This window comes from Trichomycterus rosablanca, chromosome 19 (genome assembly GCF_030014385.1).
Source record: "Trichomycterus rosablanca isolate fTriRos1 chromosome 19, fTriRos1.hap1, whole genome shotgun sequence".
In the NCBI taxonomy this organism is placed as follows: Eukaryota; Metazoa; Chordata; class Actinopteri; order Siluriformes; family Trichomycteridae; genus Trichomycterus; species Trichomycterus rosablanca.
Genome location: NC_086006.1, coordinates 2655991 through 2673867, shown reverse-complemented (window position 1 = coordinate 2673867; position 17877 = coordinate 2655991). Strand labels below are relative to the sequence as shown.

The 17877-nt window shown below is 43.2% G+C and overlaps 1 protein-coding gene across 2 annotated transcripts in view; it reads right to left on the bottom strand.

The window, feature by feature from the left end:
- The window catches only part of hbs1l (HBS1-like translational GTPase), a 37533-nt gene that overhangs the window by 12443 nt on the left and 7213 nt on the right, over positions 1–17877 (bottom strand). For both annotated transcript variants that reach the window (XM_063014949.1, XM_063014950.1), the window contains 2 exons: positions 4347–4455; positions 60–283 (listed from right to left, as the gene is read on the bottom strand). In XM_063014949.1, coding sequence (XP_062871019.1) covers positions 60–283; positions 4347–4455 — 333 coding nt within the window. The remainder of the gene's footprint in view (positions 1–59; positions 284–4346; positions 4456–17877) is intronic.

The following is a 17877-nucleotide window of genomic DNA, read 5'->3' as shown; positions in this document are numbered from 1 at the left end:
TGGTATTTCTATGAGTATTGGCCATATAGATTATAGAATAACCAGAACGAAAGCCGTACCTACTACCACCAGGTTGAGGAGCGGTTTACCCCCCTGCCTCTGCTCAAGTTCAGCTCGGATGTTGAGCTGATGTTTGTTTTTGCTTGCAGAACGCGGCGGGGTCGGGACCGCCGATTCCTCCACCGCGCACGCTGGTTTAGACGGAGTCTCTGGAGCCGCGACGGGGGTCACTTCTGGACCCGGACCTCCGTGTAGGCATGGGGCGACGCAGTTCTCCTCCGAGCTGTGCAGAGGAATAAAGACAAGCGTTTATCTTCTCAAATAGTCAAGTATTTATCTGATTATGTGCATCTCAACAGCTATCAAGCAGCTCGGTTGTTTAATAAATAAACAGACACAGGGTTCATATGGACTTATGGACATACTGGTTTCATGGGACCCTCAAGAGTCAGTATAAAAGAACTCTAAATGTCCAGTGTGCAGATGGAAGAACCTGCAGCTCTCCATAAATCAGAGCAGAGTGGCAAGAAGAAACCGTAAGCACTTTGTCTAGCAAGAAACAGACACTAGGCATTTGTAGCCTAGTGGTTAAGGTATTGGACTAGTAATCGAGAGGTCAGTGGTTCGAGCCCCACCACTGCCAGGTTGCCACTGTTGGGCCCTTGACCATGCTTAGATAGTATACTGTCACAGTACTGTAAGTCGCTTTGGATAAAAGCATCTGCTAAGTGCTGAAAATGTAAATGTAACTTTACATCACCTGGTTAATACAATATGACTGTGAAACGTGGTGGTGGAATCATGTTAAGGGGATTCTTCTCAGCCTAAAAAACACTAAAACTCATAAGAATTGAGGGACGAATGAACGCAGCCAAATACAGAATCATCCTTGAAGAAATCCTCCTCCAAAAACTGTAGAAGAGGTCACCTTTCAACATGACACTGACCCTAAGCATACAGCCAAAACAACACTAAGTGGCTCCTGGGTAAGACACTGATTGGTATTGAGTAGCCTGACCAAACACCAGAATTAAATCATGTTAGACCTAAAGATTTCATTTAATTTATCATGAGTGAATCTGCTGTGACGAATGGGATAACTTGCCCAAATGCTGATTCCTACAATTGATTCCAAAAGTGCTTTAGCAAAAAAAAGAAAGTACATTTCTATATTTACTTGTTTTCACTTCTGTCACTTCTGTCATTCTGAGTCACTAAATATAGACTGAAGGGTTAAATTGGCATGAAATCCACCAGACAAAGTGAGAAAGTCAAAGGGTCTGAATACTTTCTTAATGCACTGTATGTCAAATAAAGATGTGCAAATTATTTCTGTCTGTTTAAAATCACATTTATTCTATTGTTTATTTTAATTAGGCATGTAGTTGTAACTGTATTGTGTAATAAAGATCAGCAGACATGAAAAGTCCTCTCTACCCCCGTATATTCCCCTGATGGGTGTGGTCTGTGGTTTAAGGTGGGGAGGTGATAGTCTGTGGCTTTTGTGTTTGCATGTTCATCTGCACGGTCGATAGGCAGCAGCCACTGCGGCGGTTTTACTGCAGCTCAGTTCATGTTCAGCACAAACAAACAAACAAACTGTCCTACTTACCGAGAGACAGACCAGCTCTACAGATCATCTACACATCAAATCATGTTACTGTTAACGGAGTCAGAATTAGGCTACAGTGCAACACAACCATGTACAGTCATGATTATTCTACTGATCAAACAACAAAGTCCCCGCGGGGTTACCAAAGAAAAACAAGAATCAACTCACAAGCTAGAGAGGAATTTTCTCACCAGCAGAACTAGTCAGCTCACTCATTTATTTATTAAAGTATTCATTTAATTATGTATCTATTTCTTTATGTATTTTTTTATGTATTTGAGTTATTTATTAAGATCAATTATCACACAGGGAAATTTACAACGTTCAAGAACAAGCAGCTTTCAAGATCAAATAATAAATTATTTATGTATTTAATATTTATTTATTATTAATTTATTTACATATGTATTTATTTACATATACAGTGGGGTCAAAAAGTATTTAGTCAGCCACTGATTGTGCAAGTTCTCCTACTTAGAAAGATGAGAGAGGTCTGTAATTTTCATCATAGGTACACTTCAACTATGAGAGACAAAATGAGAAAAAAAATCCAGGAAATCACATTGTAGGATTTTTAAAGAATTTATTCGTAAATTATGGTGGAAAATAAGTATTTGGTCAATAACAAACAAGCAAGATTTCTGGCTCTCACAGACCTGTAACTTCTTCTTTAAGAAGCTCTTCTGTCCTCCACTCGTTACCTGTATTAATGGCACCTGTTTGACCTCGTTATCTGTATAAAAAACACCTGTCCACAGCCTCAAACAGTCAGACTCCAAACTCAACCATGGCCAAGACCAAAGAGCTGTCGAAGGACACCAGGAAGAAAATTGTAGACCTGCACCAGGCTGGGAAGAGTGAATCTACAATAGGCAAGCAGGTTGGTGTGAATAAATCAACTGTGGGAGCAATTGTAAGAAAATGGAAGACATACAAGACCATTGATTGGGGTCAAGATCTCATCCCGTGGGGTCAAAATGATCATGAGAACGGTGAGCAAAAATCCCAGAACTACACGGAGGGACCTGATGAATGACCTGCAGAGAGCTGGGACCAAAGTAACAAAGGTTACCATCAGTAAACACACTACGCCGAGAGGGACTCAAATCCTGCAGTGCCAGGCGTGTCCCCCTGCTTAAGCCAGTACATGTCCAGACCTGTCTGAAGTTTGTCAGAGAGCATATGGATGATCCAGAAGAGGATTGGGAGAATATCATGTGGTCAGATGAAACCAAAATGGAACTTTTTGGTAAAAACTCAACTCGTCGTGTTTGGAGGAAGAAGAAGAACCCAAGAACACCATACCTACTGTGAAGCATGGGGGTGGAAACATCATGCTTTGGGGCTGTTTTTCTGCAAAGGGGACAGGACGACTGATCCGTGTTAAGGGAAAAATGAACGGGGCCATGTATCGTGAGATTTTAAGCCAAAACCTCCTTCCATCAGTGAGAGCATTGAAGATGGAACGTGGCTGGGTCTTCCAGCATGACAATGATCCCAAACACACCGCTCGGGCAACGAAGGAGTGGCTCCGTAAAAAGCATTTCAAGGTCCTGGAGTCTCCAGACCTCAACCCCATAGAAAATTTGTGGAGTCTGTGTTGCCCAGCGACAGCCCCAAAACACCACTGCTCTAGAGGAGATCTGCATGGAGGAATGGGCCAAAATAGCAGCTACAGTGTGTGCAAACCTGGTGAAGACTTACAGGAAACGTTTCACCTCTGTCATTGCCAACAAAGGTTATGTTACAAAGTATTGAGTTGAACTTTTGTTATTGACCAAATACTTATTTTCCACCATAATTTACAAATAAATTCTTTAAAAATCCTACAATGTGATTTCCTGGATTTTTTTTTCTCATTTTGTCTCTCATAGTTGAAGTGTAGCTATGATGAAAATTACAGACCTCTCTCATCTTTCTAAGTAGGAGAACCTGCACAATCAGTGGCTGACTAAATACTTTTTGGCCCCACTGTATATGCGCTTAATTATTTATGTATTTATTTACGTATGTATTGATTCATTTTTTTATTCATTTATTTATTTATGTATTGATTTATGAATTTATTATTAATTTATTTAAGTGTTTATTAATTAATTTATTTAATTATTTATTGACTTATTTATTTATAAAAGTATTATTTCATTTATTTATTTAAGAATTTATGAATTTATTTATTTATTTAAGAATTTATTAATTTATTAATGTATTTATGAATTTGTTGATTTAGTAATGTATTTATTTATGTATTTATTTATTTATGAATATATTTATTTATACATTATTTATTTATGTACATATTTATTATTTGTGTTTATTGATTTTTATGTACATGTTTATTTATTTACTTTTATTTATTTATTTATTTGTATCCTTTTATTTATTTATGTATTTATTTATTTGTATTCATTGATTTTTATGTATGTATGTATTTATTTATTTATTTATTTATGTATTTATTTTTATATTTGAATTTTTGTATTTATTTATGTATGTATTTATTTAATATTTGTATTTATTGATTTTTTATGTACGTATTCATTTATTTATTGATGTATTTATTAGGATTTGAAGGTGATGTTTTACACACTTTGGTTCCATTCATGACAGGACAGGTAGTTACTGGTTACCCATGATTCATCAGCTCAAATTCAATGTCGAGCAGACTCCCTGGACCGCTCCACCCGGGAACCGAACCCAGGACCTTCTCCCTGTGAGGCGACAGTGTTCTTACCTTGGAACGTCGAAGCCCATGGTCTGCTTCTTTCCAGACACCGTCATCCGAGCCACTTTGGGAAGCACCTCAGACTCCAGACGCACCTCGGGAACCTCGCGGGCTTTAGCTGTGAGTCACAGAAAAACACCTCCAGGTCATTAAAAGATTAAATACATGAACATAATAAACTAAATACAAACGGCTGAAGTCAAAGATCACAATCATTTATAAAAGAAGTTGGATGATTTCTGCAAGCGTTATTTTACTGTGACTGAATGAACTGAAACTTGTATGAAGGCATGCAGATTCTGGTGTGTACATAAATATTATAGCTATTATTACACACTTGTATAAATCTACTGTATATGTTTATGTATGTGTACATTTACATATATATGCACACACGGGGAGCCCAAACTACATTCTATGTTGATAAATCAGAATCAGAATCAGCTTTATTCACCAAGTATGTTTACACACACAAGGAATTTGTTTCCGGCTGTTGTTAGCTCTCTACAATTTACAAACAATACAATATACAGACAAGACTATATGTAGACAATGTACAAATTTACATGTTCAGCAGAATTTGCATATGTACAGAAAATATAAAAAATAGCATAAGATAAATAGTAAAGTAAGGTAAGATGCAGTTACAGTATTATACAGCATGTATAAAGTGCAGTGTGGCATGTAAACAACAACAGTAAACAGTAGTTCAGTTTTAGTTATTAATGAGTTTGATGGCATTTGGAAAAAAAACTGTTAGAGTGTCTGTTTGATTTTGTGTGCAGGGCTCTGTAGCGCCTGCCAGAGGGTAGGAGGGTAAAAAGTTTGTGTCCAGGGTGTGAGGAGTCTGTGATAATTTTTTCTGCCCGGGTTCTGATCCTTGTTTTGTATAAGTCCTGGAGGGTGGGCAAAGGAGCACCGATGATTTTTGCCGCTCTATCCACTCCACTCTTTGCAATCTGCATCTGTCCTGTTTTGTGGCTGAACCGAACCACACTGTGATGGATGTGCTCAGGACAAATTCAATGACTGCGGTGTAGAACTGTTTCAACAGCTCCTGTGGCAAACCGTGTTCCCTCAATTGCCGCAGAAAGTACATCCTTTGCTGGGCCTTTTTGAGGATGGAGTTGGTGTTGGCCTCCCACTTTAGGTCATTGGAAATAGTAGTTCCCAAGAACCTGAAGGTCTCCACGGTAGACACAGTGATGTTGAATATGGTGATGGGGAGCAGTGTCGAAGGTTTCCTTTTAAAATCCACTGTCATCTCTACAGTCTTTAGTGTGTTCAGCTCTAGGTTGTTCTGACTGCACCAGAGCACCAGCCGCTCGATCTCCTGCCGATATGCAGACTCATCTCCATCCTGGATTAGTCCAATGATCGTAGTGTCGTCTGCAAACTTTAAAAGTTTCACTGTTGGGTCTGTAGAGGTACAAGCCTTAAAAGCCCTTAATCCTCCTTAGAAGGCTTTTCAAACAGATTGTAAAATGTGGTTGTGGGGATTTGTGCCCATTGAGGGGAAAAAAGAGCATTAGTAAGGTCAGGTAATGGTGTAAAGGTGATCTGTGAGATTCATGGGGTCAGATACATGTGACCAGCGATGCACTTAAATCATCATGAGTTTACTGCTCACTTACTGAAATCCATGAGTCACCCGTGGTGACGCAGGCGAAGGTGAAAGCAGGAGCAGAAAACAGCGTTTATTCATGAGAGAGTTCGTTCGTGAGGGCTCTCGGCTCGCCCCGTCATCTCTGTACCTGTCGAGTCAGCGCCGAGAGCCACAGCCAGTCATCTCTCTCTGAGCAGCCTCGACTCTGGTCAGGAAAGAGTTAACTGTTCCCGCGAGGTTGACGGTTACACACGGTGGCGTGCACTGATGGTATAGTGTACCCACAAGCTTTCACTCAGTCGAATAAACAAACACCTCATCTGCATAATACAGAGCTGACTGCAGTGGGCTACCCTAACGCATGCAGACGACTAAACTCGGGCTTTCACGATTCTTCACGTCCCGTCACGAGCGGCGCAGCAATACAAGCGTTAATTCCTGGGAAAGTTCCTAAGACTGGAGGTTTATCAGCATTACTAATAACCTGCGCTGCTGCTGATAATCTTAGGGATTTCCCAAAGAGAGCAGAGCGACCGTGTCCCAAATCACACGCTACTGTACTGAATAATAATGTACATGGTCAAGTTTATTTATAAAGCGCCTTTAAAGACATCCAGTGTCGTCCATGGTGCTGTACAATAAAATCAAAACAGGTGGCGCAGTGGGAGATCAGTGCTGAGACTCTCGGCTCTGCTACTGGCCATCTAGCGGGCACTGCTGCAGACAATAATTGGTCATCGTGTCTGCTGGGTTGGGGAAATAACCAGACTAAGTGGGTGGGACCCTGGTTAGCAGACAGAGGAGCCTGTGCAGAAACACAAGCGTAGAGAAGGGGTACACAGCAGCGGAAGATTAATTGACTAAGCTAAAGTGCAGCGGGATATTTCGCTACCGGTCGGCTGGGCGCCATCTAGCAGCACAATTGGCAGTGCCTGCAGCTGACACAAATTGCCACAGAGTCTGCTGGGCCCACAAAGGCCGGACTAGATGGGTGGGGTCTTTAAACGCTGTGCAACGACCCTGGTTAGCAGACAGAGGCGCCTGTGCAGAAGCACAGGCAGAAAGAAGGGGTCTGGAAGCACTGCACACGGGTCAGAGAAGGCTTGAGCAGCAACATACCCTCCTCGAACGCAATCAGGGATCCACAGCAGCGGAAGACTAATTCACTATACTAAATCGGGAGAAAAAAATGAGAGAGGACACCCTGGTGGCACAGCGGGCGATTCCGCTACCAGTCGTCTGGGCGCCATCTAGCGGACACAATTGGCAGTGCCTGCAGCAGACACAAATTGGCCCGAGTCTGCTGGGTTCAAAAAAGCCGGACTAAGTGGATGGGGTCTTCAGACGCTGTGCAAGGACCCTGGTTAGAAAACCGAGATGCCTGTGCAGAAGTTGTGCGAATCCACCAAAGCACGAGCGGAAAAGAAGGGCTCGAGGGGCTGCGCACGTGTCAGAAGGGGTGTGGAGCAGGCGAATATGCCCTCCTCGAATGCATCGAAGGTGAATAATGGAATAAATAAATACATACAGATGTACAACAGTGAATCAAAAAGTTCTCCAAGAGAACCGAGTCAAATGATAAGTCTATTTCTAACAGATTCTCATTGCTTGACTTGGTTTGTTTACTTGAGTTTGAGTCCTTTTGATATTGGCGTGGCTGTGTGTGATTGCACGACGTTCCCTTGATGTAAATCTCATTAGGAGAACGACGGCCAAATGTGGACACTTACCTGGTTAACCCCCCACACACCATTCACCATTAACACCACCACAACCACACACACACACACACACTTGCTTGTTGCACTCGTTCACTTTACCTGGGTTTAAGGGGCAGTTTACCAGGTCAGAGTTGTTTGTTAATGCAATATAAAGCTAGCTTGATCGTGGGCAGTGCCACCCATATTCCAAAATAAAAAATGTAAATGTGATCTCGAGCATGAAGTGGAATCCTGTGGGGTTATACGGTGTAGAGCTGGAACACCCATCACCCACCTTTACCTGCATGTGGCACCAGACCGAAAAACAACTCTTATTTGCTTATTAAAATGAAAGAGGTGAAAGTTAACACCTGGTCTCTGAAAGTATGAAGGCAGGACTAGAAGTGTACAGAGAAACTGGAGCTACATAGAATAATGTGCTAATTTAACCCTTTATTTTTCTCACCAAGAAAATACAGCGGTACCTTGAAACTCGACGTCAGGTCAGTAGGTTCTGGAACTGGCGTCGAGTTTCAAGGTATTTTTTCTCATAAGGATGTTTGGGAAACCTGTTAATGCGTCCATGGTCTCGTGGAGCTGCATATATTTTAGGCTCATGTAAAATAATGAAGTTGTTTTTGACACGTATGCACTGAAAATAACACAAATATAATATAAAAACACTATAAAAAGCTGATTCTTACGATTTCTCAGAACCTCGAGCTGTAACACAAGTTTAAAAGTGAAACAGGGAGGAAAATCCAGATCAACCAAGCAGTATACACCGACCAGGCATAACATTATGAGCACTGACAGGTGAAGTGAATAACACTGATTATCTCTTCATCACGGCACCTGTTAGTGGGGGGGGGGATATATATTAGGCAGCAGGTGAAAATTTTATCCTCAAAGTTGATGTTAGAAGCAGGAAAAATGGGCGAGCGTGAGGATTCGAGCGACCAAGGAAAGAACAGTGGTAAACCAGCGACAGGGTCATGGGCGGCCAAGGCTCATTAATGCACGTGGGGAGCGAACAGACGAGCTACTGTAGCTCAGATTGCTGGTTCTGATAGAAAGGTGTCAGGATACACAGTGCAAAAGGGGGACCAACACAATATTAAAAAGGTGGTCATAATGTTATGCCTAATCGGTGTATATGACCCAAACAAGATTATTTAAATAAAGCTAATTGTACCCAAGTATTTAGACTCAAAACAGACCAATAAAGGGTTAAAGCTAGGCTATCAGGACGTGAGCATCAATTCATGGAAAACGCTGAGGATCCAAACCCGATTAAACGAGGAGAACATTTGTGAGGTCAGAATCGTCCCGTCTGAGTCTGGAGGTCATTTGTGTACATTTGATTTTAGCTGAACCGCTCCTTTAATCAGACTGTAAAGAAAAACATGCAGGACAAAAGAGTGAAGAATAGCTAGGGGCGTCTGCCCACACCCACACGCAAATACACCCACACCCCACACACACACACAGCAAATCAACCTTTATCTCACAAACACTCACTCACAAACACCTGACTGTGCAGGCCCGGCCACAGAGCCAGGAAGTGGTGTGGGGTGCAAAGATAATCCTTCACCTGCACACATGCACAAGCACCTCCTGAACATCCAGCCTACACACACACACACACACACACACACACACACACACAGAGACAGACAGACAGACAACTGAACATGACACACGGCGAGGAGAAAGAGGACAGCAAGTCGTTTCACCCTCATCTATACGCCCAGCTGTTAACTACACCTAATCTTGTTTATCCTCTTTCCTTAAAAAAGTACCACGAGTGTTTGTTTTGCTTAAGAACGCCTCACCTTGTGTAAGTGTGTGTGTGTGTTGATGCTAATTCACTCCGCTTCGAAAGCTCTGTAGGATTATTTATTTGTTTATTAGGATTTTAACGTCATGTTTTACACTTTGGTTATTCATGACAGGAACGGTAGTTACTCATTACACAAGATTCATCAGTTCAAGTTTAATATCAAACACAGTCAGGGACAATTTTGTATCTCCAGTTCACCTCACTTGCACGTCTTTGGACTGTGGGAGGAAACCGGAGCTCCCAGAAGAAACCCACAGAGACACGGGAGAACATGTTAACTGGGAAACAATGTTTTGCCTTTTGTTTCCACTACTGCACCAGCATCAGTGCATCACATGTGTAAGAGTGATCGTGTTCACGTGATTTAATATATATACTACAAATAAAATCAACAGTACAAGACAACAGTGTTTGGAAAATTGTTTGAGCTCTTAAGATTGTATTACATTAAATTATATACTATTCTTCTATTAAAATAATAGTTAATAGGTTTGTTTGTTTATTAGGATTTTAACGTCATGTTTTACTTTTTGGTTACATTCATGACAGGAACGGTAGTTACTCATCACACAAGATTCATCACAAGGTCATATCGAACACAGTCGTGGACAATTTAGTGTCTCCAGTTCACCTCACTTGCACGTCTTTGGACTGTGGGAGGAAACCGGAGTCTCCGGAGGAAACCCACGCAGACACGGGAAGAACATGCAAACTCCACACAGAAAGGACCCGGACCGCCCCAGCTGGGGATCGAACTCAGGACCTTCTTGCTGTAAGGCGACAGTGCTACCCACCGAGCCACCGTGCTGCCCAGTTAATAGGTGCTTGGGTGAAGCAGCACCGCTGAGATCCGCACAATAGGCTGTGTACAACTGGGTGGAACGTCTGAAACCCAGCGACGGATTGGTGCCCAGTCCCAGCGCACCCAGTGTTCCCGGAAAATCCGACCCACCGCGACCGTCACCAAAATAGCGCATTCAATTGAAAAAATGTTCCAAACAAATAATATGTCCTATTCTACACTGGGAATTGGCTATAGCCACATTTCTTTCAAATCAGATCACACACAGATAGCGGGATTGTGTCCAATTCAGAATGCTACTTTTCCGTTACAGGAATCCTTTGGTGTGTAATTTCTTGGGACACTGGAAGCCTAGTGAGCAGAGCTTTGGGCCATCAATTGAAAGGTGGGAGTTTAAATCCAGGCTCTGCCATGCAGACACTGCTGGACCCTTGAGAAAGGCCCTTAATCCAGTCTGCTCCAGGGGCGCCGTACGATGGCGGACCCTGCACTCTGACCCCGCACTCTGACCCCAGCTTCCAAACAAGCTGGAATATGTGGAAAAAGGATTTCATTCCACTGTACACGTGTATAGGTATATACGATAAATAAGTGACGGCACGGTAGCTTGGTGGGTAGCACTGTCGCCTCACAGCAGGAAGGTCCTGGGTTCAGGTCCTTTCTGTGTGGAGTTTGCATGTTCTCCCGTGTCTGTGTGGGTTTCCTAATAAATAAATATACGATAAATAAAGACATTCTTCTTATTCTTTTCCTTGTGTGTTTTCTTTTTAATGCACATGATTTAAGCCACACAGCCACGTGTGTAAACAGACAGAATTAAACAGTCCTGCTAACCCGACACTTAAACTTAATAACTTTTACTACAGGAACTACGGTCAATAAAAAAGCACGACTCTGTTGCTCTGTGTCTCGACACTACCACAAAGCTCTGGTGAAAACGACAGGTCATAAACGTCAGAGTGAATTACAGCACCTGAACACCTGAACACCTTCAGCATTAGTGTGGAGCACAGCCAGTTTTCAGGCTTCATTTTCATAGGAACACAGACCCAGAGACAGTAATAACAAAAGAGAAGAATGGTCCCTCGTCTCTCTGGAGGACGCCCACACTCGCACCCACCAGGATATGTAAATGTGCTCCGCCTAGGAAAACGGATCTGAGTCTGGCCAAACAGCACCGAGGGCTGAACCGTCCTGATCCTGGAGGCTCGTGTTACAGCCTCGGTGGGGGAGGGCAGGAGGGCAAGACTTTAAAAACAAAACAAACAATAAAAGATATATTTGCTTTAGTTTGAATGATGTGATCTGGTGTAATTAGTGATCAGATTCAGCCAGGATGTGCAAAAATACTGGATTTGCACAATATATTTATTCCTTTATCAGGATTTTAACGTCATGTTTTACTCACTTCGGATACATTGATGACAGGACAGGAAGTTACTGCTCACACAAGATTCGTCTGTTCACGTCTTTGTACTGTGGGAGGAAACCGGAGCTCCCGGAGGAAACCCACACGAACACAGACACAGGGAGAACATGCACACTCCACACAGAAAGGACCTGGGACGCTTCACTAAAGAATCGAACCCAGAACCTTCTCGCTGTGAGGCAACAGCGCTACACACAAATAAAAATCAATCCTTCCTTAAAGTAGGAGGGTCACTCTCTTACCGAAAAACAGTCCCAATCCTGAAAACCTCTGATAAATGTAAGGAGGGAGAACATGGAGAACATGCACATGCCACACAGAAAGAACCCGGGACGCTCCACCTGGGGATCGAACCCAGGACCTTCTTGCTGTTAGGTGACAGAGCTACCCACTAACAACGGGGGAAAATAAATATATTTTATTATCCCCCTACTGTGATACCAGTTACACTGTTCTGTTTTGCACTATTCAAACCCAGTGTATATATTCATATCACCATGGAAATACTGTATATTTGTTATAATTTTATCTGTCGTACCTAGTTATATATTTTATTATTTTATTATTGCTGCTGGTCTCACTGAGAGCTACCAAACAACGTTACACTGTATAACTACGATGACAATAAAGTCATTGTAGATAAAAGATAGAAATAAAGACTATTTTTATCTATATATTATATTAGAGATTAAAATTTAAGATCAAGCTGCACTGGTTTGGTTTTATTTATTTGTTTGTTTGTTTGTTTGTTTATTAGGATTTTACCGTCATGTTTTACATGTTTCTTTGGTTAGTAGTAGTAGTAGTAGTAGAACTTTATTGTCACTATAAATTGCAACAGGTACAATTACAGCGAAATTAGCCATCAACCCGTCCAGAACATTCAATATGACACGATGGGGAGACAGGACAGGAAGACAGGTTTTTAAGAAATAAGAAATAATGAACACATAGGGATAGTAGGAGATAAAAAAAACAACAGCAACCAGATTGTGTTCCCTTCATGACAGGAACGGTAGTTACACATTACACAAGATTAATCAGTTCACAAGGTTATATCGAACACAGTCTTTGGACTGTGAGAGGAAACCGGAGCACCCGGTTGCAAACTCCACACAGAAAGCACCCGGACCGCCCCACCTGGGGATCGAACCCAGGACCTTCTTGCTGCGAGGCGACAGTGCTACCCACTTAGCCACCGTACCGCCCTTTATTTATTTAAATGTGCATTAAGAAGTGAGTACGTGTGTACAGTCGAATCCGGTTAATCGGACCACATCGGGACGCGATCGCTTTGGTCCTAATAACCGGCTGGTCCGATTACACGAACATGCCCTATGTTACAAGGACTGATAGTGGAATGCTAGCTTTCTCGTGTAGACTTTAATCGTGATTGACGGGAGGGAATTCCTTGCACGTGTTGACACTCTTGTTTACGCTTGACTTCATTTCGCCGAAAAGCGGAGATGCAGATGGATCCAATAACCACGCTGCTGGCTACTGGGTGCTTCGTTGTGGGAAAGAAAGTGGTGGGCGTGTTCACCTCCCGCTGGTTTTGCTCTTGTCAACACAACTTTTCGGATTTCCTGACCTTTGATAAAAGCATAAATTCTCCCGGGGAGCCCAGGAATCCTCCCATATCTCGCTGACCCGCTTTGCATCCGCTCTAAGTGGCGACTTGTGGCTTCTTTTTCTTATTCGCTCTCACGTTCTTTGGTCCGATTAAACGGAATTTTGGTCCAAATAAGCGAATAACATTACACGTACATAATAGGATTTGTTTCGGTACTTTAGGATTCGGTCCGAATAAGCGGCTGGTCCGATTAACCGGTGGTCCAATTAACCGGATTCGACTGTATTAGTATGTTTACATTTCCGGTATTTAGCAGACGCTTTCATCCAAAGAGACTTACAGTACTGTTACAGTATACAGTCTAAGCAATTGAGGGTTAAGGGTCTTGCTCAAGGGTCCAACAGTGGCAACCTGGCAGTAATAAGTCATATTTAATGTCAGTTTTGTACTGGTAGGGATGTATTCATGTACTTGAACCCGTGCGTGCGTGTGTGTTTTGGTCAAAGAAAAGGAGATCAGGGAATCCAGGGTTCGAATCTCAGCGTCTGCATGGACGTGATTGGCTGTCTGAGGGGGTCGGTGGACAAAACAGCCTAGACGTTGGGAGGTGCGCTTGTCTGTGTGCTTTCAGTGCCGGTCCCAAGCTGCGTGAGAATGGCATGAGGAGTAAAAACAACCGAAAGAGAAAATAAATGCCAGTGAAAAGGCTGCAGGTATGAAATGATGGCAAAAGTTATGAGTTTAAACCCATCAGGGATGTGTGTTGTGTACACTCCAGTGGGGGGAGCTGTTGCATTTTGCAGAGGCAGATCAGCACAAAGAGTCAAAGATGGAAAATGGTTCTCCTTTTTTAAACAAAAACAATCAGCACAATCAGCTATTCAGCTCACATTTTACATCACAGGTTGAGTCGGTTCGACTTTCATGAGTGACTGTAGCGTTGATTGAGAGTGACGGGGAAACCCCAGCGTTCACCATTCACATCTCCTCTCACACAGCTCGGCGAGGCCTGTTCCCACAGCACGGCTAACCACGCCAACACCACACCACACCGACCCACCGACATCTCACTGGCATCTCACTGGCATTTTTATTTATTTATTTATCAGGATTTAACGTCATGTTTTACACACTTTAGTTCCATTTATGACAGGACACGTAGATTCATCATTTCAAGTTTAACAGTCATGGACAGTTTTGTATCTCCAGTTCACCTCACTTGCACGTCTTTGTACTGTGTGAGGAAACCCACACAGACACAGGGAGAACATGCAAACAACACAGAAACGACCCGGACCTCTCCAACTGGGAATCCAACCCAGGACCTTCTTGCTGTGAGGCGACAGTGCTACCATGGGATTTGAAAAACGTACCTCGTACCATGTCTGTTCAGGATACGACAATCCACCCCATTAACCATGAGTGGTAACTTCAAGCTCCAAAGATGCTATCAGCCATCGTACAGCATAAAGCTTATTGGCTAATCAGTCCTGCGGGTGAACGGCTGGCATTTCTGTCTCCCTTATCAATCATGAGACGTCAGCCAGTGTTTAGTGTCTAGTCTTCTAGTGTTTAGGACTAGTAACCGGAAAGTGACCTCATAACTGATGCAATTACGACCTCTGCTGGCTGGTTGGGCGTCACAGAGTCAAGGGAGGGACGATGCTGATCCGGGTGTGGCTCTCCGTGCACAAAGCTGATCCGCATATGAATCATATATCTCGCCCCGGGCAGGTGAAAAAGATGCAGTCGGGTACTGCTCACGTGTCGGAGGGGGCGTGTGTCAGTTCGGGGGTCAGCACCAGTAGAGAGATTACTGTCTCACTTATCAATTATAAAATGTTTGGCATTTATAAGCTTGAGTATGGATAAGAGAATCCTCCAGACATGCTAATCAGCCCAGTACGAGGAAACCGGAAAGCTAAGAAAAGGAATGAAGTACGAGGAGATGTAGAGATCCAAGGTGTAAACTACTTTTAGTTAGGATGGACAGAATTGCTCCCATAACTTTATAAAACATTCAAGAAATATTTGCTGGAAATTTAAGAGATTTCTAGCAGAACGTAGGGGGCGACTGGACAAACTGCACAGCGTACAAATGTACCGATGAATGAATAAGGTCAGAAATGCAAAATTCTGATTCTGAAGTTGCCGATTATAGTGTTTTAAAAGGAACTAAACGTGCTTCTCAGGTGGCGCAGCAGTAAAAACACACGCTGGAACCAGAGCTGGGATCTCGAATACATCGTATCGAATCTCGGCTCTGCCTGCCGGCACATGAACAACAATTGGCCTGTTGTTCAGATATGGGCGATATTAAGCCGGATGGGGTCTCTCTCTCATAACTAATGCAATTACGACCTCTGCTGGCTGATTGATGGCGCCTGCACAGAGACGAGGAAAAGAGTGCCGTCAGGGTGTGTCTCTCCGTACACAGGGCTGATCTGCACTGCACTCATGAAGTGTAGGTGATAAGATGCATACGGCATGCTGCCCACGTGTCGGAGGGGGCGTGGGTTAGCTTCGTTCTCCTCAATCAGAGCAGGGATCGGCATTGGTGGAGAGGAAACGTGACGCAATCAGGCGATTGGACGCTCTAAAAGGGAGAAACCCTCACTGTACTTGAGAAGCCTGATTAACTAAATCCAGCGGTCAGTGAAAATGAATGAGATGTATAAAATGTGTACTGTGGGTATCTGTACAGACACATATAGAGGTCACATTACTGATAAAAGCTTGTTTACAATTATATAGAGAGAAAATAACAGGTTAATAATAATTGTAAGTAAATCCTGGCGTGTATCTGTGGGTGAAATAGCAGGTCAGTAACTTCTGCACTTTTGAGTCTCTTTATGACCAATTTATAGAACTCTGTACAGATTCAGAGCACGACACGTCTGCATTACAGCAAAAGCCACAAAGTGCAAAAAACTGACAGCTGGTCCTCGACTGCCGAGTCTCTCAGTCACTTTTTCCTGCGTAGGCGAGAGAGAGAGAGAGAGAGAGAAAAAAAATACAGGATGAATGAAGGAGAAACCTGAAGTGGTCAGATGGTACGACGATACCGTCGAGCAGCAGAACGGAGAAAAAGAGCAGAAAAAAAAGCTGCAAAGTGAGAGACAGAGGGGAAAGAATTATAAAAATCACACAGCTCGAAGGCCGCCCTTCCTGTTCTCACCCACGTTCACCTCGGCACGCAAAGGGTTAAAAAAACACGTCCTGGAGATGCTCGTGTACAGCCGAACGCACACAGGGGCGGCAAGAAAAGTACAAGTGAGGTTCATGTATTAAAGCGCTGATTTAAAACAGCAGTTCTACATTCAGAATGAATTGAAAAAGTGTCTTTAATTTATCATTTTAATTCGTAATTTTGAGCTGCCTTTCTGCCCACTGCCTACCTGATGAGCTGCCTCAGTAGAGAGGATTCTAATAAGACATCGGACTCATAAGGCAGATTATTTAGACGCTCTACTTATACAAAGCTAACACAGTTAGCCTCAGGACATTCGAACCAATGGGCTGAAGTGGCACAACCCGCTAGTACACCAGTAACTGTTCCTGACGAGCCCGAATTTACAAATAAGCGACACGTGTATAATTACACCTTTATACAGATTAAACATCACCGAGAATGTATTTACGTTTGAAAAGAACTCGGTTGGTTGCTCCGCATCGATGCGTCCACCATTTGTCATTTTTTGTGAGAGAAGTCGTGCCGCACTGAATGCTGGGATTGCATTCGGAGCTGAGGAGGCGTCGGACGCTCCCTCGTCATTCGGTCGGATGATCACTCGGAATTAAGGCGCCTCAGTAGGAGCAGTTTAAGGAATCAAGGGTTAGAATTTAGACACGCCCTCTTCTCGGGAGTGTAGGATGACGTAAATGCGTCTATGTAGAGAGATCACCAGGTTTTTTTTTTTTTTTAGACAGGACCACGTCTGGACCAGCTGGGCAGTTGTAGCCTAGCAGTTAAGGTCACTGGTTCAAACCCCACCACTGCCAGGTTGTCACTGTTGGGCCCTTGAGCAAGGCCCTTAATCATCAATTGCTAAGACTGTATACTGTCACGGTACTGTAAGTCGCTTTGGATAAAAGCGTCTGCTAAACGCTGAAAATGCAAATGGACCGTGGGGGAAATCTATAGGTCACTGCTGCTGAGCCATACTGGTCAATAATAAATAGCTTGTGTGTGTGTGTGTGTGTGTGTTTTTTCAGTCTTATATCATTAAGAAATGTGATTTAATGCATAGCAGTAACATGAAATCAGAGAAGAATAGACCAGGCAGAGAGTGTGTGTTTGTGCGGCGAGTGTGTGCAGGGAGGAGAACATCCACACGTGTGGTCGGTCATACACCACAGGACAAGCAGAGCACACACACGTGTATATTTTGGGTGTGTTTACACCTCGGCGGGGCCTGCACGAGCACACGGTCCTAACAGGTGAGAAACACACAAAGTGTACACACCTACCGCGCACACACACACATCTCACACAGACCATCCCCACAGCATCCCACGAACCGGGCACACAAACCTCAGGCCGACGCCCACATCAATCGAACCCGAGCTCGACTGTACATCAGTGCT